The 23,660-nt window shown below is 44.9% G+C and overlaps 1 protein-coding gene across 2 annotated transcripts in view; it reads right to left on the reverse strand.

Moving 5' to 3' along the window:
- TP53BP2 (tumor protein p53 binding protein 2) overlaps positions 1–23,660 on the reverse strand; it is a 330,278-nt gene that overhangs the window by 167,438 nt on the left and 139,180 nt on the right. For both annotated transcript variants that reach the window (XM_086927962.1, XM_086927963.1), the window contains exons 3-4: positions 17,733–17,846; positions 10,414–10,493 (exon numbers count right to left, since the gene is read on the reverse strand). In XM_086927962.1, coding sequence (XP_086784088.1) covers positions 10,414–10,493; positions 17,733–17,846 — 194 coding nt within the window. The remainder of the gene's footprint in view (positions 1–10,413; positions 10,494–17,732; positions 17,847–23,660) is intronic.

Consider the following 23,660-nt stretch of genomic DNA (forward strand, 5'->3'; position numbering starts at 1 on the left):
TCTGTGTGAGGTTGGCTCTGTGTAGGGGGCTCTATGTGAATGACTGTGTGGGTGGCTCTGTGTGGGTGTAAATGCAATAGGTCATGCATTTACGAGCGATTAAGCTATTGGCATTGTAAATGACAATGCCATTTATTTAACGATTAAGCTATTGGCAATGTAAATGACAATGCCATTTATTTATGATAAAAAAAAGTCATGAGCAATGCCAATAGCTCTAACTTTAATAATGCCGTGACCATTGCATTGTAAATGCTTGTTTAAATTACTGCTTGTGACACTGCCTTATGCACCGCTGACAATCTTGGAGGGGGTGACCACTATAACATCACTAATATCAGTAGCGGGGGAGGGGGTACCAGCTAGTAAACTAATACTTTTTCTCATTGTTTCTGGGTGGTGGAGGATATACAATTTAGATTTTGGACCCAGTTGGCCAGGTTTATTTTCTCCAAAGGGGGTGGTATTAAATGACGATTCTTTACAGCAAGAGTTGTCTGGGCACGATGAGCAGGTGTACTTCAGGGGATTCAAACAGAGATTGCTACATTAATATCCCTTCATGTTATTTCTGCTGAATGTTAAAGAACTGAAGGCCGCTAATAAGCGATTGACTGCCAATATTATCTCAGATGACTTGTTCCTTTCTTTTAAGAAATCCACCTGCGCATTTTTGGTTATCAGCCTTTTCTGATAGCACTGGAGTGAAATAATCATTTGAAAGTGGGGTTTTCAAGAAAAGTGATAAGACTCCTCAAAGGTGTGACAGCTATCTGAGGGTCTGCGAGACTTTGGCATACAAACATAGGATCTGTATTATTATTTAAGCTCCTACCAAATGGCAAGAAAAGTTCTTTATGAACTGCATAGGGTGACTGGTGTACAGAAGAAAAGTGGAGATGATCTGGGGCTGGGAGTGGGAGGAAGTGGGGAACACTTTCATTTGGTGACGGACGCACACATGGACAGATCATTGTAGCATAGGTGGGCATGCAGGACCTGCGCCAGTGGCACTCAAAAACAGGGTTAGGAAGTTGTAGTAACAAATGCCTGGCACACAACACACCCTGCGGACAGATTATACATTTTACTCCCAAGTGCACGGAGTCTACTCCCGGATTGATTATTTATGTCACATAGACTGCTACATGCACATCACTCTGTTGAGCTCGCAGTTATCATCTATGACCATGATGAATGGAATGCTCGGAGGGAGATTTAATCTGGCTCCTTTCCAAAACTCTGCCAATAAATCAGTAATGTCTAGGGCCAACGTTTTTGAGCTAAGCAAATAGAAAGAAATCTTCCCCTCGACAACCTGAGTTGCGTTTAGGTTAGTGGTGAGAGGCGTCACAATCTCAATGCCTGCTAGGTGAGAAAGGCCAAATCACAAGAGCAAAAGAAGACAGCAGTGTTTAGAGCTCTGGAGGCATTAGATAAAGCAAACCCCACCACAGCCGGCAGATGGAAAATCACGGATCCAAAGGCCAGCTTAATTTATTATGAACTAGCAAAGCTGCAATGACAGCAAGTACAATTAAAGCAACCCTTATAGGAAAGAGGTAATAAAGTGGGCACCTTGTTGGCAAAGAGGCTGTGACCTCAAACAGCCAGGGCACATATAAGTAATCGTCGATGTCGGAATGGAGCCTGGGTGACCAGGAAAGCTGATAAGAGGGTCACATTGAGATATTATCATCAAGAACGTCCTATATGGGAGGCGAGCATATCACTGATATATACAAACAGACAAGTAGAAAATGTTATGGTGACCCTGGCTGACCTCTGGCTTCGCTGAACAAACTCTTGCCAGAAATAGAGAAGTTTGGAGGTCTCCAAATATAACATTAACAGGCAAACGTGGGAAATGTTAAATGAAGTAATCCCTGTTGCTGTGAAGCAACAAGTATCGGTACACTGCCCTTCAGATGGACTAAGGGAAAATCAGATTACTTGGACAGCCACTCAATAGCCTGGGGGAATGCAGACAATTTGCATATTTTAACAAGCATTTGCAATGCAAAAGGTCTCGCATTAGGAAAGTTTGAGCTATTGTTATTGTAAGTGACAAATGTTATATTTATGTGTTGGTTTTGAAAATAGCGAAATTAATAGCTTTGTCATTTACAATGCCAATAGTTATAACTTTCGCAAATGTGACACCTATGGCATTTGTACTGCAATATGTGTTGTATTTACGTGACTTACATGTATTGATATTACAAATAACAATGGCTTCTATTTTTTTTTAAATAATTAATACTTAAAGTTATTCTAATTTATAATGGCAATAGCTTAAACTTTTGTAAATAACTTTTGTGAAGATTATGTTCAGTGTCTTTTATTGTGATGAAAATCCAAGAACAGAAGTGAAATATTAACATCTTTTTGTGACATTTGTAATAAAGCTCGATACATTGAGAAAACATATTTGAACCAGTAGTTGTTAAATGGTTGCACAGATTGATGCTTTGGTGGCACTTAGTAATGTTGTGGTGGTGACGAGTGATGCTGTGGCGTTCAGTGATGCTGTGGTAGCGCATAGTGATGTTGTGGTGCCCCTGAGTGATTCTGTGGTGGTGCAGAGTGATTCTGTGGTGGTGCAGAGTGATTCTGTGGTGGTGCAGAGTGATTCTGTGGTGGTGCAGAGTGATTCTGTGGTGGTGCAGAGTGATTCTGTGGTGGTGCAGAGTGATTCTGTGGTGGTGCAGAGTGATTCTGTGGTGGTGCAGAGTGATTCTGTGGTGGTGCAGAGTGATTCTGTGGTGGTGCAGAGCGATTCTGTGGTGGTGCAGAGCGATTCTGTGGTGGTGCAGAGCGATTCTGTGGTGGTGCAGAGCGATTCTGTGGTGGTGCAGAGCGATTCTGTGGTGGTGCAGAGCGATTCTGTGGTGGTGCAGAGCGATTCTGTGGTGGTGCAGAGCGATTCTGTGGTGGTGCAGAGTGATTCTGTGGTGGTGCAGAGTGATGCTGTGGTGGTGCGATAGATAGATAGAGTGAGGGCGATAGATAGACAGATACATAGAGTGAGGGCCATAGATAGATAGAGTGAGGGCGATAGATAGATAGATAGATAGATAGATAGACAGATAGATAGAGTGAGGGCCATAGATGGATAGAGTGAGGGCCATAGACGGATAGAGTGAGGGCCATAGATAGATAGATAGATAGATAGATAGATAGATAAATAGATAGATAGAGGGCCATAGATAGATAAGAGTGAAGGCCATAGATAGATAAGAGTGAGGGCCATAGATAGATAAGAGTGAGGGCCATAGATAGATAAGAGTGAGGGCCATAGATCGATAAGAGTGAGGGCCATAGATCGATAAGAGTGAGGGCCATAGATCGATAAGAGTGAGGGCCATAGATCGATAAGAGTGAGGGCCATAGATCGATAAGAGTGAGGGCCACAGATCGATAGAGTGAGGGCCACAGATCGATAGAGTGAGGGCCACAGATCGATAGAGTGAGGGCCAAAGATCGATAGAGTGAGGGCCAAAGATCGATAGAGTGAGGGCCTAAGATCGATAGAGTGAGGGCCTAAGATCGATAGAGTGAGGGCCATAGATCGATAGAGTGAGGGCCATAGATCGATAGAGTGAGGGCCATAGATCGATAGAGTGAGGGCCATAGATCGATAGAGTGAGGGCCATAGATCGATAGAGTGAGGGCCATAGATCGATAGAGTGAGGGCCATAGATCGATAGAGTGAGGGCGATTGATAGATAGAGATAGTATAATTATGTGGCACTGAGTGGTATTTGGACTGTATATTGCGTTGAGCGCAGTGTAAATATGTAGCATATAATTATGTGGCACTGAGTGGTATTTGGAGTGTATGTTGCATTGAGAGCTGTGTAATTATGTGGTGTGTAATTATGTGGCACTGAGTGGCATTGTTTGGAGTATGTTGCATTCAGCAGAGTGTAATTATGTGGCATGTAATTATGTGGCACTGGGTGGTATTTGGAGTGTATGTTTTGTGGAGTACAGTGTAATTATGTGGCGTGTGATTACGTGACACTGAGTGGTATTTGGAGTGTATGTTGCGTTGAGTGCAGTGTAATTATGTGGTGTGTAATTATGTGGCACTGAGTGGTATTTGGATTGTATGTTGCATTGACCGCAGTGTAATTATGTAGCATATAATTATGTGGCACTGAGTGGTATTGTCTGGAGCGTAGGTTGTATTCAGTAGAGTGCAATCATGTGGCACTGAGTGGTATTGTTTGGAGTGTATGTTGCATTGAGTGCAGTGTAATTATTGTTTTTTTTAATTTTTTTTATTTTTTCCTTACATTACACACATTGTATTACATATATTATACATTTGCCAAATAATGTTGAATTTATGATTTACCATATCTAGTTTGATGACACTACTCATACTATACATGGCCACATAAAAGGGGAGAAAAAAAATAAAATAATAATTCCTATTACATTTCAGATACGCATAAGTTCCTATATTGCCATACTCTTTCCATTTTGCAATTGGCTCCCATATTTTTAATCCTAACTTTCTTCCCCTTGTTCCCTTACATGCGTAAATTGCCTTCTCAAGATTATACATGCCTAGTAAATTTGAGAGCCAAGTTTGCATAACCGGGGGGTCTTGTCCAACCATGCTCTTGCTATTGTCAGCCTCAGTACTGCGGTGGCAATAAACATAAATTCTTTATAGATATGATCTCCCCCCATATCCCTCCACAACAAAATTAACAGAGGTGTCAATTGTACTCGTAATCTTAAAGTACTGCCCATAAAATCTTCTACATTTTTGATCAAAGTGTGTAGCTGGGGGCAGGTAGCAAACATATGAACAATCGACCCTCCCCATTTAGCTATTCTGGCTGGAGTGTGGTACAGTGAGAACAGAGTCTTGTAATGCTGAGATTGCAGGGGACCCGAGCATAAGATGGTACGACCGAGGTCTAGTGATTCCGTAAAGCTTTCAGGCTCCCCCCCCCCCAATTTTCAGCCCATTTGTTACTAAATTTATTCATATCATCAACCTTCCGTTTTGCAAGACTTGCATAAAAGGATCTTATCGTACAATCCCTCCTAATATTATCTTCTCAAGTATTTCATTAAGGCCGAAGCCCAATGCTCCCCCCCCCTTTTTGCTGAGAAAGCTCCTTATCTGCAAGAATTTAAAGAAATCCCTTGTTACGATGCCATATTTACGGGTAAGATCTTCAAACTGGACAATCCCCTCATCATCCATTAAGTCCCCGATCTGTACTATCCCTTTTTGTGCCCATCCAGCCATTGTTAAATCAGCAAAGACGTCCGCCGGGAAGGATTTGTTCTTATAGAGCCGGATATATCTATTGTATCTTCCTAGGTCCGCCTTTCTTAAAAAAGCATTCCATATCTTAACTGCTGCTTCTACAGTTTTGAATCTAGTCCTTTTGTAGTACCCAAACTCTACTCTATTTAAGAAACAGTTTTCTGTCTCCGCCCCCAGCACTGCAGAATAAACTTCCGTGGACATGGTCGTAACTCTTTGCTCGAGTCCCCCACCCCCAATTTGTCCCTGCATATACTATAATGCTGTAAGTGCAGTGTAATTATGTAGCATATAATTATGTGGGACTGAGTGGTATTGTGTGCAGTGTGTGTTGCATTCAGATGAGTGTAATTACGTGGCGTGTAATTATGTGGCACTGAGTGATATTTGGAGTGTATGTTGCGTTGAGCGCAGTGTAATTATGTAGCATATAATTATGTGGCACTGAGTGGTATTGTCTGGAGTGTGTGTTGCATTCAGTAGAGTGTAATTATGTGGCACTGAGTGGTATTTGGAGTGTATGTTGCATTGAGTGCAGTGTAATTATGTGGCGTGTAATTATGTGGCACTGAGTGGTATTTGGAGTGTATGTTGCATTGAGTGCAGAGTAATTATTTGACGTGTAATTATGTGGCACTGAGTGGTATTTGGAGTGTACGTTGCATTGAGTGCAGTGTAATTATGTGGCGTGTAATTATGTGTCACTGAGTGGTATTTGGAGTTTATGTTGCGTTGAGCGCAGTGGAATTATGTAGCATATAATTGTGTGGCACTGAGTGGTATAGGTGTGTGGAAGTGGGGTGTAACAAGAGTTGAGAGGTGGTGTGCGAATGGGGGTAGAGAAGGAAACAAGTGCTGGAACTGACTAGCAGGGGGGGGGGGGAGACAGTGAAATGACAGAGAGCCACTGAAAGCAAAGAGAGCACTGGTGCGTGCAAGGAAGGAGAGGCAAGAGAGCACAGTTATTTATTTTATTCTTTGTAGTTTTAGATAGTGAAAGCAGAGGCAAAAGTTAAAGCGTTTCCCTCGCTCTCTAAATGAAAAAAAAAACGATATTGTAAAACTGGTTTGCATATTCTACCTAAAAGTATACAACGTTAGGGTAAACTACAGAGGATGGCAAATGGTGTGTGAATAAACGAAGTTTAATTGTGTGCGCCGCTCTGCCCCTTACGGTGCCTGCAAGCTGCTGCTGTTCTTTATTACAGGCTCTGGCACATGGTACTTCAGCGAGCAAAGCCAGAAACGGCGGCGGGCGGGTGAGCGGATTCCTTTGAAGTCTGATGCCGGCTGCAAGCAAATCAGCATGAGTGCGGAGAGAGGCTTACAGGCTGCCAAATGGTGTACGATGTGCACGCGCCTGCACACGTGCACTGTAGGCAATCTGCCTGGAAAAGCCTTGGGTAGCATTTTTGAAGATCCTTACTTAATACCTCGCCAAAGCATCGCTTACGCAATGGCTTAGGCGAGACCTAAAAAGCTCGATACTGCAGGATCTCAGGAGATGAGGGCGTTTGTACAGGTCATGGATAGGCAGGATGAATGATTTGCTAAGGTTTCTGTATCTCTTTCAGGTGTTGCCTGCCCCAATTCCTTTAAATAAATTATAAACCTCGCAAAGGAAACCACTTGAGTTAGCTTAGGGTTGGATGAAGAGCTAGAGTTGGGTGAAGAGCTACAGTAAGTAGACATAACCTGATGGCTCAAACAGTCAAAGGTAATTTGAGCATCGCAGACTTAATCTAAGGAATTGGATATGCATAGACATGGCAATTGTAGGTAAATCTCTATGGGACTTACCCTCGCTTCCGATGCACCAACAACCGTGCAACAGTTACCTGGCATTGCCAGTTAAGACTGTACTTAAGGTATGGAACAGTCACTAGCAGTGGCACATTAATGTTTTACTTCCCAAAATACACAATACAAACAACTCTAATATCACGTCAGTTCTGACATGAGACCATTTTAAGCAATGGCAGGATAGCGGCAGAGTTCTCTCTGACTTATTCATGCAGGGACATATCTACTCACTGTAGAGCGGGTCAAGCTTTTCAGAGATCTTCAAGGTCAACTGACGGAGGCGGCTACATCTGTGGCAATTCCTAGCTCTGGGAAAAATTTCTTTTTTACTGACACAGGAAGAGAGACTATTTTTGAACTAAGAGCATTATGAATTCAAATGTAATAACGTATTGCAGGACACGCCTAAGGGGCAGCTGTATAACCGGGGAAGGAGGGGGAGCGGGGGGAATCATGCTTAACCTGCAACTTTTTGCCAACGAAACGGGTGGGGGCAAGAGTCATTAATTTGTATGTTGGGCTGGACACTGTTATATGCTAAAACTTTAATTAAAAGATATTGAGTTTTTTTTTTAAAACACTCTCGACCTCTCTCTAAGCACAAACTCACGTTCTGCTTTAATCTCTGTAAAGAATCTGCTGGCCAATTACCAATGTGGTTTCAGACTTGGCTGCAGCATAGAAAAAACTATTTTAAAAAACAATTTTAAAAGTCTTAAAATAATCTACTTGACCAAAACGACTTAATTGTTGTTCTTCACCTCTCAGCTGCTTTTAGACATAACTGACCACAAAAGACTAACTCAACTTCTCAAACAATGCTTGGGATTCCAAGGCAAAGTTCTTATGTTGGTCCAGATCTATCCGTTACATTTCAACTGGTGAAAATAGGCAATTGCCCTTCCTCCACTACAAGCATGTGTCACGGGGATCCTCAGGGCTCCACTCTAGCACCCACATCATGTAATATCTCCATGGAGCCACTAAGCCTGACCCTCCACAAGGTCGGTGTCGCCCTTCACCATTACACAGGCGAAAGTCGTCTCTTTCTAAAGACGTTAATAATAGGTTAATCTTCAGATGCCCCTGTGTTACCTCCTATTGGGACAGAATCTTTGATTTTATACATAAAGTCCTCCATATCACCCTACCAAGAGAATTCTCAACGCTTGTTCGAGGTTTTGCCAAAGCCGTCACACTCAATGATGATGACAAAGCCCTACTGGACCTGTTGCTGACTGCTGCGGTTAAAATCATACTTAATAACTGGAAAAGCACTAACAAAGCTTCTTTTCCCCACTGGCTGAACTGGGTCTCTCACTTACGAGGCACTGACAACATATCCTTAACTTCTACCCCATGGCGACCGCCAATCAGGAAAATCTGGTCCTCACTAGACAATCACTTTGACTTGTACAAACCTCCTTGAAACTTGATTACTTCGCACTCATAGCGTTTCATATTGTAGGGTTCACTGTCTGTGCCTCTGTACGGCTGTCATTCTAAGCTATGTACGCTCATCGTCAAAGTTTGAAAATTCCAACTTGCCTATGTATTATATGTTTGGTCTACGCAAATGCATAACTCATGATGCTTCTGCTCTAGTGGGGTGGTGCCAATATCTCTCCAGGTCATGTTATACATTCCGTCGTGTTACCTTGGATGCAACTCTCCTCTATCTGCCTACTGGACATTATATGTGGAACCTTGTTTGCTTTACTGGACTCTATTCGTTTTGCTTTTACTATTCCTTATATTACCTAATCTTATGATTTTTTTTTACTGTACTTAATTTTATTGTAAATGATTATTCTTGCACTGATGTATCTCTTTGAAGCTCCTAATAAAAAACTTTGAACACAAAAAAATAGGTGACATTCTCATCTATTTAAAATGTTTATCTCCAATTCAAAACATGAATGCACTAAAACTTCCTTCACGCCAAACCCCTCAAAACTGAATTCCTTCTTTTCTCTTCTATCAGATACAGATTTAATCCCAAGAACCTCGACTCTATACCGCTCACATCAGCAAGATGGTGAAAGCTGCAAACTTTCCTCTCAAACATTAAAATTCCACCCACTTAGCCTCCTGGTCTGCTAGAAATGGCTGGCCATGCACAAATTATTTCAAAACTTGACTTTGGGAATGCACTTTTTGCTAGGGTGCCACAATCTCCTCTGGATTATTTGAAGCAGCGCTTTACGCAGAAGCTAAATTAGTCCACTTTGTCTGTAAATTCAATCACATTTCACCTATTCTTCACAAGTTGCATTTTGTCTATACACTGCAAGTTGCACTGGTTTCCCATTTCGGCTAAAATCAAATTCAGGATCTACTGTTTTGTCCACAAGGTCGTCCATGGTAACAATCCATGGCTGACTGCTCAAGATCTCCAGAAATCAAAGAGAACTAAAAAGTCCTAATTCTCTTCTTCAAGCCTCAAGGTATTCAACCTCTCCTGCTCAAAGGCAATCATTCTAATGTTCAGCTCATGCAGCCTGGAATCTCTCGGCCAGAACTCGGACATCAATCAGATCACAAACAAATTATGGGAAACTTTAACTGTATTACACAAATCGGTAATTTGGAAAATAAAGAAAATAAATATTAAAGAAAGAAAGAAAATAAATATGACAGACTAATTTGATTAATTCTTCCTACACCTGCTCTGTCTAAAACGTTCTATACATTTGTTAAAGGCTAGCATGTTTTTTCTCTTCCCAATCTCAAAGTACCCTATTACCTTAGAATGTCTCACTGTAAAACGCTGTAATTTCAATGTGGTCTAGATGCACTATATATGCATCTTAAAATATATATATATATATTTTTTTTTAAAAGTCACAATAATGTGAAAAAGTTCAGCATGAAGGCTCTGAAGGATAAATCCACTTTACCATGATTGAACAATGTATTCCAGAAACTGGTATAATTTCGTATGGCCAAATATTGGGACTAATATAGCATAGCCTAAATAAGGGATTGATTCCGCTTTTCTTTCTGAACGAGTGAGAAGGCAGAGCTATCAAAGTGAAGTTCCTGGTCACAGTGATACCAAATTAACAAGAATGTTCTTTTTAAAATATTTATTTTATTGGGTAGCGTTTTGGCTCTGCTCTGGTGAAGAACAGGCTTGAGTAATGACAAACTGTCACACATCTACTTATTTGCCAAATGAGTACTGTATGTCCAACTCTAAGCCTGAAAACTGTGAAAACAGAGTTGATGGACAACAATAAAAGGTTAGCCTTTGGACTAGCAGTACAAGTGTGATAATTCATTTCAGAAGAAGTATAATAGTGAGTCCTTACCCCATTCTCAATTCTTCTCTCTCCAGAGACTTTAACACCATTTCTCCTTGCATTTGGATCCTGAGATCTTTGTCCACCAGCTGCATAAAAACACAAATCAGAATTACCACTAGAACACAGATTCATAAAAAACTATTAACATTGTGTATTTTAGTGCTAGTTTAAAAAAGGAAAGCAATAATGCATCTTAGCACACTACCCTCTTTGACAGGTAGAAATCCACAGTAAAAATTGCTAAGCACAAGGCTGGGTAAGTATATGTAGACATCACCACCCAGCCGAAGAAATATCAACCCCTTTCCTAAGGGCTTTACCATGAAAATTGAAACAAACCTTCTTCGTGTGTCAGTCTGAGGATGACTCAGACTTGAAATATTCTTTTAAAGCTATCTATCAAACAAAGATCTGGATCTCGTTGTACAGCAGAACTACAGGCTAAGAATGGCATTTTCATAATGGAAGATTGTAATTTCAGCTATAGAGTCATTTTACAGATAATTGGTTCAAAGCACAAAGCTTTTTGGGAAAATGTTTGAGAGACTCGTCATTTCTAAGAAAAGGGCGAGGTCTCACGACGCAGTACAGCTAATGCAAATGATGTAATGCTATTATTGTGTCTCTGCAGAAGGCACACTGAGTCCTGGATCAACCTCAGAAAGAGATACCAGTATCACGCAGCTGAATGTTAAGGGGATCACTTTCAATCATGCTTGGAACATATGTTTAAAGCATCATAGTCTAACCAGTCCTTTTTTTGTTTTTTTTCAATAGAAAGTGCCAAAGGCTCAGTGTTCAGTTATGACTGTCGTATGTCGTCTCGATCAAAGACTGACTGTTGCATCCTCCCAAGTTAAGCGTGAATTTTCCATCTCAGTCAGTCACCACTCTCGGCAAGAAAGGAAATATGAATAAGCTTTGGTAATACCAATAGGACTCCCCTTTGGGACCTATTAGCATTGCCCATTATTTTTAGCAATGCTCTATTGCATCATCAATGCAAGCAGCATGCCTAAAGCAGAGGAGGGAAAAGCCTATGCTGCCAACAATGTAATTTTGCAGGCATGGGTGCCACGCATGTGTTCTGTAGGTGCACAAGGTCTTATTTTTTTTCTTTATTTACCAACACAAGTCAAATCGTAAATGAAACTAAACAAAAGTAGCTTAAAAAGCATTTTTGTTTTCAACTGTAAGGAGGCTGCATCATGCATACCGGGCCAGAAACAACATGGAGAGCAGAGGAGAAGTAAACGGCAAGGGAAGTATACTTGCTACAACAACATTGAGCTCAGGGTTCTGAGAAGCACACGTGGGTGAAGACATCAAGTAGGGTAGAAGGGAGAACGACACAGATGAGAGCAACACAAAGCGCAGCAGGAGGGAGACTGCTGAAAAAACACATACACTCATATGGAGTACTTAACCAAAAGGAAAAAGCATTGGCATAGCCAACAGGTCTCGCCTTTGGGACCTTATAAGTGTTTAGCCATGCAACAGTTGATGTTGGGATATTGTGCTGCATAACTAAATACTAATAAGGTCCGAAAAGTGAGACCTATTAAGTGGGATGAAAACAATGGGGGGAGGGGGTCACTCAAAGGGGCGTGGCCAATGTAATCAAGGGCGTGGCTTAAAACACATAAGCGAAAAATGAGTGCCTGGCATAGTGTGCCACCAAACCTTTGCTATTTCTGTCATTGCATCCTGTTATGGAATGGGGGTCAGGGGGCACGCTGTGTCGGCTGTAGCCCTCGCTCTTATTGGTGGAGACAAGCTGCCCATCTGATCTGGAAGAAGAGGAAAAGGGAAACAGAGACCCCTCTTATCTTTTCATCGCCCAGTTTCCCTCGAAATCAAGGACCCTAGCGTGATGGCTCGGAAGGAGACATACAGCAGTGGGTGTTGCAGTGACGCGTCTAGGAAGCCGTGGGCACCAACCTGCCGATTCAGTTTGTCACACGCACACACAAAGTGCAACAGCCCTGTGTGGACAGTGAAAACAGTGCTTTTCTATCTTTCCCTGCCACCTCTACTCCCAAACGCATCCCGCTTCTGGTGGCATCCTTGATCTGGCAGTGTTGATTTTGGACAGCAAGGCTTCATTCAACACCTCGGGTGAGTACGGGAAACCATTTGTTGTTATAATAAAAAGCACAATCATCCCCTGCAGCTACCAAGAGCCTTGTAATGATGGAGATGTGTGCTTTTTAAGTAAACTGAAAACGTCAGATCACAGAGTGTATAATTCCCGGCATGTCATAGTGACGCTCTACTGCCGCAGAAAGCACTCTGCTAGCGCTTAGCTGTCGTGCCTTACTCCAGTTCTGCTCGATCGTATTTGACTTCTGCCAGGTTTGAATGCGACGTCATCCAGCTCAAAGGAGCGAGGAGCACATAATGCAAAATAAGAATAATCTTAAAATGCACATACGTAATCTCACTGCTTCCTCCCATGTGTAAATGCGAGCAGACAGTTGCGCTCGTCTGCCTGCTTCACAGTACTGCAAGGGCATCACGCTGGCAGTGCGTATAGAGATAAAGATAGATAGAGGAAAAGATAGAGAGAGAGGGGGAGGGAGGGAGAGAAAGAGGGAGGGAGAGATGGAGAGAGAGAGCAGGAGAGGGGGAGAGAGAGAGCAAGAGAGGGGGGAAGAGAGAGAGAGCAAGAGATGGGGGAGAGAAAAAGCAAGAGAGAGAAAGAGAGCTGGAGAGACACAGGGAAAGCGAGAGAGAGAGAGAGCGGCCGGGAGTGGTACACGCGTGCAGCCTGCTCATTGCACCATCAGGATTCAAGCAAGCCGGGCCGAAGACGGCTGTAATGCCAGAAACCGGTCCCCGGAAGCTGGTTTCCTTCCCAGTGAAAGAATTGGCTTGGTAGTTTGGTCTGCCCTGTTCCCATGATGCACTGGGCCAGGGACAGACTAATTTGCATATAGCCAGGTTCTGAGCTGGGATGGTGCAGTGAGCTAAAAAACGGTGTTGGATCAAGCCCTGATCTCTTGACTGGGTGAGAGTATTCTGCTTAATTCAGAAACTCTGTCCATCACCACCCCCTGTTGTTTAATTAGTCTGCCCATTTTCAAGCACTGCACTCATGCTTGTGGCGTGCCCCTGCTCCCTCCTGCAAGGTGGATGCCGACACAAGCACAAGTGTGTGCTTGAAAATGACCAGAGCGAAGGCTAAAGGCCCTCCTATGGAGCGCATGCGCGCTACGTAGGTGAGACCTAAAAAGTAGTGCATAAAAAAGTAAAGCAGTGGGAGGAAACAAGTAATGAGACCAGGCTCAAGAGGAAGGACAAACATAAGAAGAACAAGCATTTGCAATGCAATAGGTCTCGCATTAGGGAAGTTTGAGCTATTGGTATTGTAAATGACAAACATTTTATTTATGTGTTGGTTTTGAAAATAGCGAAATTAATAGCTTTGTCATTTACAATGCCAATAGTTTTAACTTTCGCAAATGTGACACCTATAGCATTTGTAATGCAATATGTGTTGTATTTAAGTGACTTAGATGTATTGATATTACAAATAACAATGGATTTTAATTTTTTTAAAGAATTAATACTTAAATAAAAGTTATTGTAATTTATGATGGCAATAGCTTTAAATTTGTACATAACTTGTGTGAAGATTATGTTCAATGTATTTGATTGTGAGAAAAATTCAAGAACAGAAGTGAAATATTAACATCTTTTTGTGACATTTGTAATAAAGCTTGAAACATTGAGAGAAAATATTTGAACCATTTGTTGTTGAATAGTGGTGCAGAGTGATGTTGTAGGTGCAGAGTGATGTGGTGGAGCAGAGTGATGTGGTGGAGCAGGGTGATGTTGTGGTGGTGCAGGGTGATGTTGTGGTGGTGCAGGGTGATGTTGTGGTGGTGCAGGGTGATGTTGTGGTGGTGCAGGGTGAGGGGCGACAGGGTGAGAGGCGACAGGGTGAGGGGAGACAGGGTGAGGGGCGATACTCCGCTCTGCTCCATCCATCCATCCACTGCTCCATCCATCCACTGCTCCATCCATCCATCCACCGCTCCATCCATCCATCCATGCACCGCTCCATCCATCCATCCATCCATGCACCGCTCCATCCATCCATCCATCCATGCACCGCTCCATCCATCCATCCATCCATGCACCGCTCCATCCATCCATCCATCCATCCATCCACCCACTGCTCCATCCATCCATCCATCCACCCACTGCTCCATCCATCCATCCATCCACCGCTCCATCCATCCATCCATCCATCCACCGCTCCATCCATCCATCCATCCATCCATCCACCGCTCCATCCATCCATCCATCCACCGCTCCATCCATCCACCGCTCCATCCATCCATCCACCGCTCCATCCATCCATCCACCGCTCCATACACCCATCCACCGCTCCATACACCCATCCATCGCTCCATACACCCATCCATCCATCCATACACCCATCCATCCATCCATCCATACACCCATCCATCCATCCATCCATTTATCCATACACCCATCCATCCATCCATTTATCCATACACCCATCCATCCATCCATCCATCCATCCATTTATCCATACACCCATCCATCCATCCATCCATTCATCCATACACCCATCCATCCATTTATCCATACACCCATCCATCCATTTATCCATACACCCATCCATCCATCCATTTATCCATCCACCCATCCATCCATCCATCCACCCACCCACCCACCCATCCATCCATCCATCCATCCACCCAATCACCCACCCACCCACCCACCGCTCCACCCACCGCTCCACCCATCCACCGCTCCACCCACCCACCGCTCCAACAATCCACCCACCGCTCCACCCACCCACCGCTCCAACAATCCACCCACCGCTCCAACAATCCACCCACCGCTCCAACAATCCACCCACCGCTCCAACAATCCACCCACCGCTCCAACAATCCACCCACCGCTCCAACAATCCACCCACCGCTCCAACAATCCACCCACCGCTCCAACAATCCATCCACCGCTCCAACAATCCATCCACCGCTCCAACAATCCATCCACCGCTCCAACAATCCACCCACCGCTCCACACCGCTCCAACAATCCACCCACCGCTCCACACCGCTCCAACAATCCACCCACCGCTCCACACCGCTCCAACAATCCACCCACCGCTCCAAACATCCATCCATCCACCGCTCCATCCACCCACCCACCGCTCCATCCATCCACCCACCCACCGCTCCATCCATCCACCCGCCCACCCACCGCTCCATCCATCCACCCGCCCACCCACCGCTCCATCCATCCACCCGCCCACCCACCGCTCCATCCATCCATCCACCCACCGCTCCATCCACCCACCGCTCCATCCATCCACCCATCCACCGCTCCATCCATCCACCCATCCACCGCTCCATCCATCCACCCACTTACCGCTCCATCCATCCACCCACTTACCGCTCCATCCATCCATCCACTTACCGCTCCATCCATCCATCCACTTACCGCTCCATCCATTCACCCACTTACCGTTACCCATCTGTCCACCGTCCCATCTGTCCACCGTCCCATCTGTCCACCGTCCCATCTGTCCACCGTCCCATCTGTCCACCGTCCCATCTGTCCACCGTCCCATCTGTCCACCGTCCCATCTGTCCACCGTCCCATCTGTCCACCGTCCCATCTGTCCACCGTCCCATCTGTCCACCGTCCCATCTGTCCACCGTCCCATCTGTCCACCGTCCCATCTGTCCACCGTCCCATCTGTCCACCGTCCCATCTGTCCACCGTCCCATCTGTCCACCGTCCCATCTGTCCACCGTCCCATCTGTCCACCGTCCCATCTGTCCACCGTCCCATCTGTCCACCGTCCCATCTGTCCACCGTCCCATCTGTCCACCGTCCCATCTGTCCACCGTCCCATCTGTCCACCGTCCCATCTGTCCACCGTCCCATCTGTCCACCGTCCCATCTGTCCACCGTCCCATCTGTCCACCGTCCCATCCGTCCACCGTCCCATCCGTCCACCGTCCCATCCGTCCACCGTCCCATCCGTCCACCGTCGCATCCGTCCACCGTCCCATCCGTCCACCGTCCCATCCGTCCACCGTCCCATCCGTCCACCGTCCCATCCGTCCACCGTCCCATCCGTCCACCGTCCCATCCGTCCACCGTCCCATCCGTCCATCCACCGCTCCATCCATCCATCCATCCACCGCTCCATCCATCCATCCATCCACCACTCCATCCATCCCTCAATTCAATCCGTCCACCGCTCCCATCCATCCCTTACATCACTCCATCCACCCACCGCTCCAGTCATCCAGGCATCCATCTCTCGCTTCCATCCATCCCTCGCTTCCATCCATCCCTCGCTTCCATCCATCCACCGCTCCATCCATCCATCACTCCATCCACCCATTCACTGTTCCCATCGATCCATCCATCCATCCATTGTTCCCTTCTCTGCTCGCTTTCTCTCTCCCCCACGTCAACCATATATCTCTTGAAGTCTCATAGTGCCCTCTGCAACTAATCTCAGTGAGCTGGGGAAAGAAAAAGCAGTTTAAGGGCCCTCGCCCCACCAGGGAGATGCCCAGTAGAATCGAAGGCCTGTTCGGCCTGGGCACAGTTGATGAACAATGTTTTCTCTCACTGCATACATTAAAGTGATGCGCTGGCTTCCCTCGCCCTGCTGAAATGTCTCTACCGTGGCTCACTTATTGTGAGTGGTTCCTTGCACTTCATGGCTCCTAGTGACTTAAATAACTTTCTGAAGAAGCATCGAGGTTCAATGCTCTCATACAAATGCATGCCTTTGTATACCTGTGTTTAAAAAAAGCAGACCCCTTTTTCATTATTCTTGGGAGGGCACCAGAACATGACGCACGTGCTGGGTTTTGTATTGCGGAACTTCATCTACAAAAAGCATTGGCAAAGTCATAAAGCAGGACTTAGTGGCTTTGCCAATGCTTGATCCACATTTGCTCTATACAGTTGTATCAGGGAAGCACACTTGTGAGGAATATAGGGAACTGAAATTGTCGCAGAGCCACTCTTGCTTAAAGGGAAAATAATAGTTTACCTCCGTTCCTTGTTTCCTACAGAGGCTGCTAGAAAAGGGCACCGCAGCCTCAGTCGGAAGACAAATGCATGAAGCTGGGTTTTGTTTTCAATTCACTGGCTTACCACAGGTAGGGTTAGGCCCACGAGCACACCTGATCAGAGCCATGATACCCTCGCGGGCAATAGCGCGCTTTACAAACACACATAATGACATCACGCAGCCATTCAAGGGATAAACAATTATTTATGTTTGATATTTAATACTTATTCTTTTACACTTACCAGACTCCCTCGATGGTGGCCGCTCATGGCGAAGAAAAAAGCGGATTTCATTTCTTTGGGTACCCAAGTTCTGCAAAAAATCAAACATCCGTTCGTTGTCAGCAACAGGACGCTCTGTTAAAATTAAGAAAATGAAGATAGTCAGGTTCCACAGAGTCAGGTTCCACAGAACTATTCTACAACTTCCAAGTCAATGAATGGAAATGCACTAAAGCACGCGCTCAGCCCAAATGACTACTCCAACTACATGTGCCTGAAAGCGGAGGTAGCCTATTCTGACCACCGCCAGTGAACGGCGCATGCCCCACTCTCGACTGTGGGACAGCTGTAGGCACTACCAAACGAGCTCCACCCCTGGAAATGTGCAATGCAGAAGATGCGGTCAAATTCTAGCGCTCCTAGAACACTAAAAGGGTGGCCACAGTTCAGCACTTTGGCAATGGTTACTATATCATGGGTTATACACGTGGCACAATGACGACAGCTCTGTTGGGTCGCATGATTGAAAAGATCATGCATAAAGATGTCCCCTCTGCATGTGACAAACATTACCCTCTCAAGAAGCACCGGATCCCATCAACTAGATGAACTGATAGATTCTTAGTGATAATGATTTTACCTATTTCAAGAGCACCTCAACCTCTTAGGACTCCCTGGACTAAAGCAGACCCTGCGGGTGCCAGCCCATGCCAACAGCAGAATCCAGGTCTCCAAAAGCAGTGTCCTACCTGCCTTGGCTGAGAGGCAGCACTGCACGCGCACCATGTCTATTTAAAGAGGCTGCATCCACCCAGGAGTGTGAGGAAGAGGAACACCGCACAGATGCTTCATTGTACCCACAGTGTTCTACCTGCCTTGGCTGAGAGGCAGCACTGCGCGCACATTGATGGCTATGTCATTATTTTGACACAAGTTTTGGAAGCAAGGGCGAGCACACAGTTATGGGGAACTGGATACCTTTGAAATCTTTGTCACTAGCAATATATAAGCCAGGAAGAGTGGAGAGGCCAAGACAGTGAAGGGGCAGTAGAGAGTGAGACGGAAACAGAGAAAGAGTGGAGAGGCCAAGACAATGAAGGGGCAGGTAGAGAGTGAAACGGAAACAGAGGAAGAGTGGAGAGGCCAAGACAGTGAAGGGGCAGGAGAGAGTGAGACGGAAACAGAGGAAGAGTGGAGAGGCCAAGACAGGGAAGGGGCAGGAGAGAGTGTGAGACAGAAACAGAGGAAGAGTGGAGAGGACAAGACAGTGAAGGGGCAGGAGAGAGTGAGACAAACGAAAGGCAAATGGCGAATTGCAAACAAATGTGAACATTAACAATGCAAAAATACAACAAAGCAAGGCGAAGTTGTGGCGTGCATGGACCTACACTGCATGCAGCTCTGCCACACCCAGGAATACCCTCGCCCAAAGAACAAACTGCAGGAAGAAGTTGCCTCAGCCATGTCTGGAGGATGTAAGAAGGGGTCGACAGAAGGCCATTCCTGGCCAGGCAGTCATTGTTCCAGTGTCGTCCCCTTTACATGGTGACATTTCCTTTTGATGGTCCTCACTAAACTAATTAACGGAAATACTGTACAGGGTTTGTGGGTGAGACGCAATGAAAACTGTTATCAGCCACATCTCTGCAGCTTTAGAATGTCCTGAAGACCACCTCGCATTACCCATCTGCCCAGCTGCCACTTGTGCGTTAATTAAACTCGTGAGTGGCGAAAGCAGCTTTCTAAAACAAAGCCTGCCTTCTAATGCTACCCGCGTTTAAAACAAAGAAAGCTCTTCCTTACACATTTGCAATGCCGTATTTTTAGGATATTAAGCATTTCATGAATTATTCCAGCGAAAACACCATGGAGCTTTGTGAAAAATATTTCCACTGCAACGCTAAACAAGAAACACAAGGACTGTGCTGCGAGAAGGGGTGCGAATGTCAGCAGGAAGGGAGCGGGTGGCAAAGCAGTGGGAGCAAATGGGTGTGAGGCTACGTGAGTAAGGCCAAGCGCGCGCTGCCGAAGCGTCACGCTTCAATAAATCACATGCATTGGGAGCAATCTGCTTGTTCTAGAGACTTTGTTTCCCCTGCCATAGGTCGAGCTATTAATCCCTGCGGGATTTAATAGCTCGACCTAAACATAATTTTCCAACACAGGATGAGTTGCTTGGGATTTGGATGCCTGATTTCTCCATAGTTCCGATTGAGGAGACTGGAATTGAGAATCAGCTTTTGATGTGGAACTACTGAGAGTTCCAACAGGGTGGTGAACCAAGGTTGGAGTGCCCATGTGGGAGATATGAGAATCAGTTTGAGGGACATTTGTCTGAGCTTCCGAACTACCATCGGAACGAGTGGAAGAGAGGGAGAAAAGCGTAAGCAAATATCCCTGACAGTTAATCCAAAGGTCATTGCCTTTGGAGAACTGGTGTGGGAACCTGGAGGCAAAGCTTTGGCATTTTGCGTTCTGAGCTGTGGCAAACCGGTCTATGTGTGGAAATCCCCATTCCTGACAGTAGGGAAGAAAAACCTGGGGATGAAGTTCCAACTCGTGTATTTGCTGCGTCTATCTGCTGAAGTCTACATTCTAATTGTTTACTCCTGGAAGATGTTCTGCAAGGAGATATATTTTTTGATGTATGGTCCATTTCCAAATGACTTGTGCTAGGCGTGACAGTTGGAGAGTGTGCCCCCCCCTGTTTTTGTATATAATACATAGCTGTCATGCTGTCTGTTCGACTAAGACACAGTTTTGCCGGTGAGGTTGAAAGGCTTTGAGCGCTAGAAACACTGCTAGTAGCACCAGGTGATTGATATGGAGGCTCTTGTATTTTAAAGCACAATCCTTGGACTGTGTGAGTTTGTAAGTGAGTGCCGCAACCAGTGAGCAATGAGTCTGCCGTTAGCACGGTCTGTGGAACAGGGTTGAGAAAGGGCTGCCCTTTGGATACATTTTGTGGGTTCCACCACTGCAGAGAGAGATGGGTGTGGCCATCTACCAACACTAGATCGATTAACTGATCCTGCACTTGGTTCCACTGGCTCGCCAAGCATTCTTGAAGTTGACGCATGTGAAGTCTTTCATGGGGAACAATTAAAATGCAAGAAGTCATCATTTCTAGCAGTTGCATGAATACTTTTGTGGGTAATGACTGGTTGGGCTGAAAATAGAGTTAGAAATTGAGTGAGAATGGACTGAATATTGAGAATAATGGCTGCATTGGGAGATGCTCGAGCTTTCTGAGCGTCTATTGTGGCTCCCATGTAAATTTGTCTGTTGGAAGGCTGTATATGAGACTTTAATACATTTACTGTAAACCCTAGTTGGTGAAGTAAGTGATTAGTAGTTTGAGTGTGCTGGAGACACATTTGGTAATTGCTGGCTTGATGAGCCAGTAGTCCAGGTATGGGAAGACATGAATGTGTTTACTTAGATGTGATGCGACTCCTACCAGACATTTGGTAAATACTCTGGGAGCAGTGGTAACTCCAAACAGAAGTACTTTGAATTGGTAATGATGACCTGCTATCATGAATCTGAGGTATTTACAGTGAGCGGGATGAATTGGAATGTGGAAATATGCATTTTTTTTAATTCTAGAGCAGACTGAAAAAATAGACCCGTTGCAAAAGTGGGTGCACTTGTTGAAGTGTTACCATGTGAAAATGCTCTGACAGTATTAAGAGGTTTAGTTCTCTGAGGTCTAGAATAGGTCTGAGGAAGCAGTCCTTTTTGGGGATGAGAACGTACAGGGACTTTTTCGGCAAATGTTGCCACACTTTGGAACACCCTACCACCAGCAATCCAGCAAGCTCCCTCCGAACCTTGTTTCAGGAAACTGCTAAAAACCTGGCTCTTCACTCTACCCCGCTAACCCTATCACGCCTTACCCTCAGGTCAACCGTATTCTTCTAGCGCCGGGACACCTCCACGTGATGTAGCTGTTCGCGCTCTACAAAACGCTGTATTATTATTATTATTATTATTACACACCTGTTCCTTGATATTGAACCAGGAAGTAGATGTAAATGTTCTGGTGAAATTTTGTGAGAACGTAGCAGAATGTTTGGAGAAATGGTGGTAAGCTCCAGGCAATAACCATGTTGGGTAATTCTTATCATCCATTTGTCCGTAGTTCTGGATTGCCAGATGGGGAGGAATTGTAAAAGACGTCCCGACAGGTGTTAAACAATCGGGGGGAAGTGTAGGCAAGTCACGGGATGTTAGGAGAGTGGGAGGTACGTGTTGTAGAACCTATAACTTTATTTATTTGTATTTATTTTGAAGGTTTTATATAGCACTAGCTCCACCCGAGGGTATCAGAGCGCTTTACATCAGCAATGGAAGTACACAATAAAACAATATGGTATTTGGTCGAAACGATTTATACAGGTGTTCAAACCAATAAAAATACAGGGAATAATTTAGGGAAAACAATAGTGATAAAAGGTACATATAGGAAGAGATAAAGAAGCAAGCTGCAGGAACCAGAATGTTATTATAAATAGTAAATGTAATAGTATGTCAAGGAGGATTCAAAGGACATAGTAGGTACTGAGTGGTGAAGAAAAGGGGGAGAGAGTGAGGAGACGAGAGAAAAATGGGGGGGGGGGTGAATGGGGGAACGGGTAGTAGTCTAAGGAAGGAGGAGTAGAGGTAGTCAAAAAGGTTATCCGGGATTTCATTTCCCCAAAATTTAGTTAGCAAATGAGTTTTAAGGTCTTTCTTGAATCTGGAGTAAGAGGGGTTGCATCAAAGGTCTTTGGGTAGGGCATTCCAAATGGTAGGGGCCTTACCAGAAAAGGCCTTACCAGAAACCTCTGGAGGAGGAGGAGGATTGATTGTTGCCTTTGTAGGGTGTAGCAGTAGTGTCTAAAGAGATTGTTTTGGAACCCCCCACGATAGAAGGAGTGACAAAAGGAGCCACGATTAGAAGGAGACTGTATGGCTCCCATAGATTTGGCAACTTCCATATCCTTTTTCATCTTTTCTAAGGACGTATCTACTAGAGGTCCAAAGAGATGCTCTTTATCGAATGGTGTATTCAAAATGGATTGCTGGATTTCAGGTTTGAATCCAGAGATCCTTAACCATGCATGCCTCCTTAATAGCACGCTAGTATTGATTGATCTAGCTGCAGTATTAGCAGCGACTAAAGCACACCTAATTGATGAATTTGAGATGAGCTTTTCTTCTTGGACTAGGTCTCGAGCTTTAGCCTATTACTCATCTGATAGAAATTGGAGCAATTGCTCGATCTCGTCCCAGTGTGCCAGATCATACCTGGCTAGAAGTGTCTGTGTGTTGATAATACACCAGTGATTTGCTGCTTGGGTGGTTATCCTTAGTTGGAGGTGTCCATCAGTTTGGACTCTTTGTCTGGAGGGGGGAGGGGGTGCGTCCCCAGAAGTTTGTGAATTGGCCTGTTTGCAGGCATTAGAAACTACTAAAGAGTCCAGTGGTAACTGCCCTTTAATAAAAGCTGGATCTGATGGTTCAGGCTAGTACTTTTTGTCTATCCAGGGGGTGAGAATGCGAGCCCGAATAAGAACTTTACATACATCGTCTGCATGTCTCATCATGCCTTTGAGCATGCAGAGAGTTTGAGTAGACCTTTGAGAGGTTCTAAGGGTTTCATATAGGAAGTCCTCTGCTAGGTATTCTGTATGCAATTGTACCCCATGATACTCTGCAGCTCTACATAGTAATTCTATGTACCCTACAATATCGTCAGGGTGGAAGGCTTTGTGGGGTAAAGGTCTGGGTCATTATCCGTGGGTGAGTCAGTGTTATAGTCCTTCCAGGGATCTGCTGGTAAAGGATCATCCCCACCATTCCCATCATCCTCATCATCAGGTTGTTGAGGAGAGTTAGTTGGTGTAATTAGTAACTGATGTAGCTGAGAGGAGGGAGGTGAAGGAGGAGATGGGTTAGTACCAA

The sequence above is a fragment of the Lissotriton vulgaris genome, chromosome 6, assembly GCF_964263255.1.
Source record: "Lissotriton vulgaris chromosome 6, aLisVul1.2, whole genome shotgun sequence".
In the NCBI taxonomy this organism is placed as follows: domain Eukaryota; kingdom Metazoa; phylum Chordata; class Amphibia; order Caudata; family Salamandridae; genus Lissotriton; species Lissotriton vulgaris.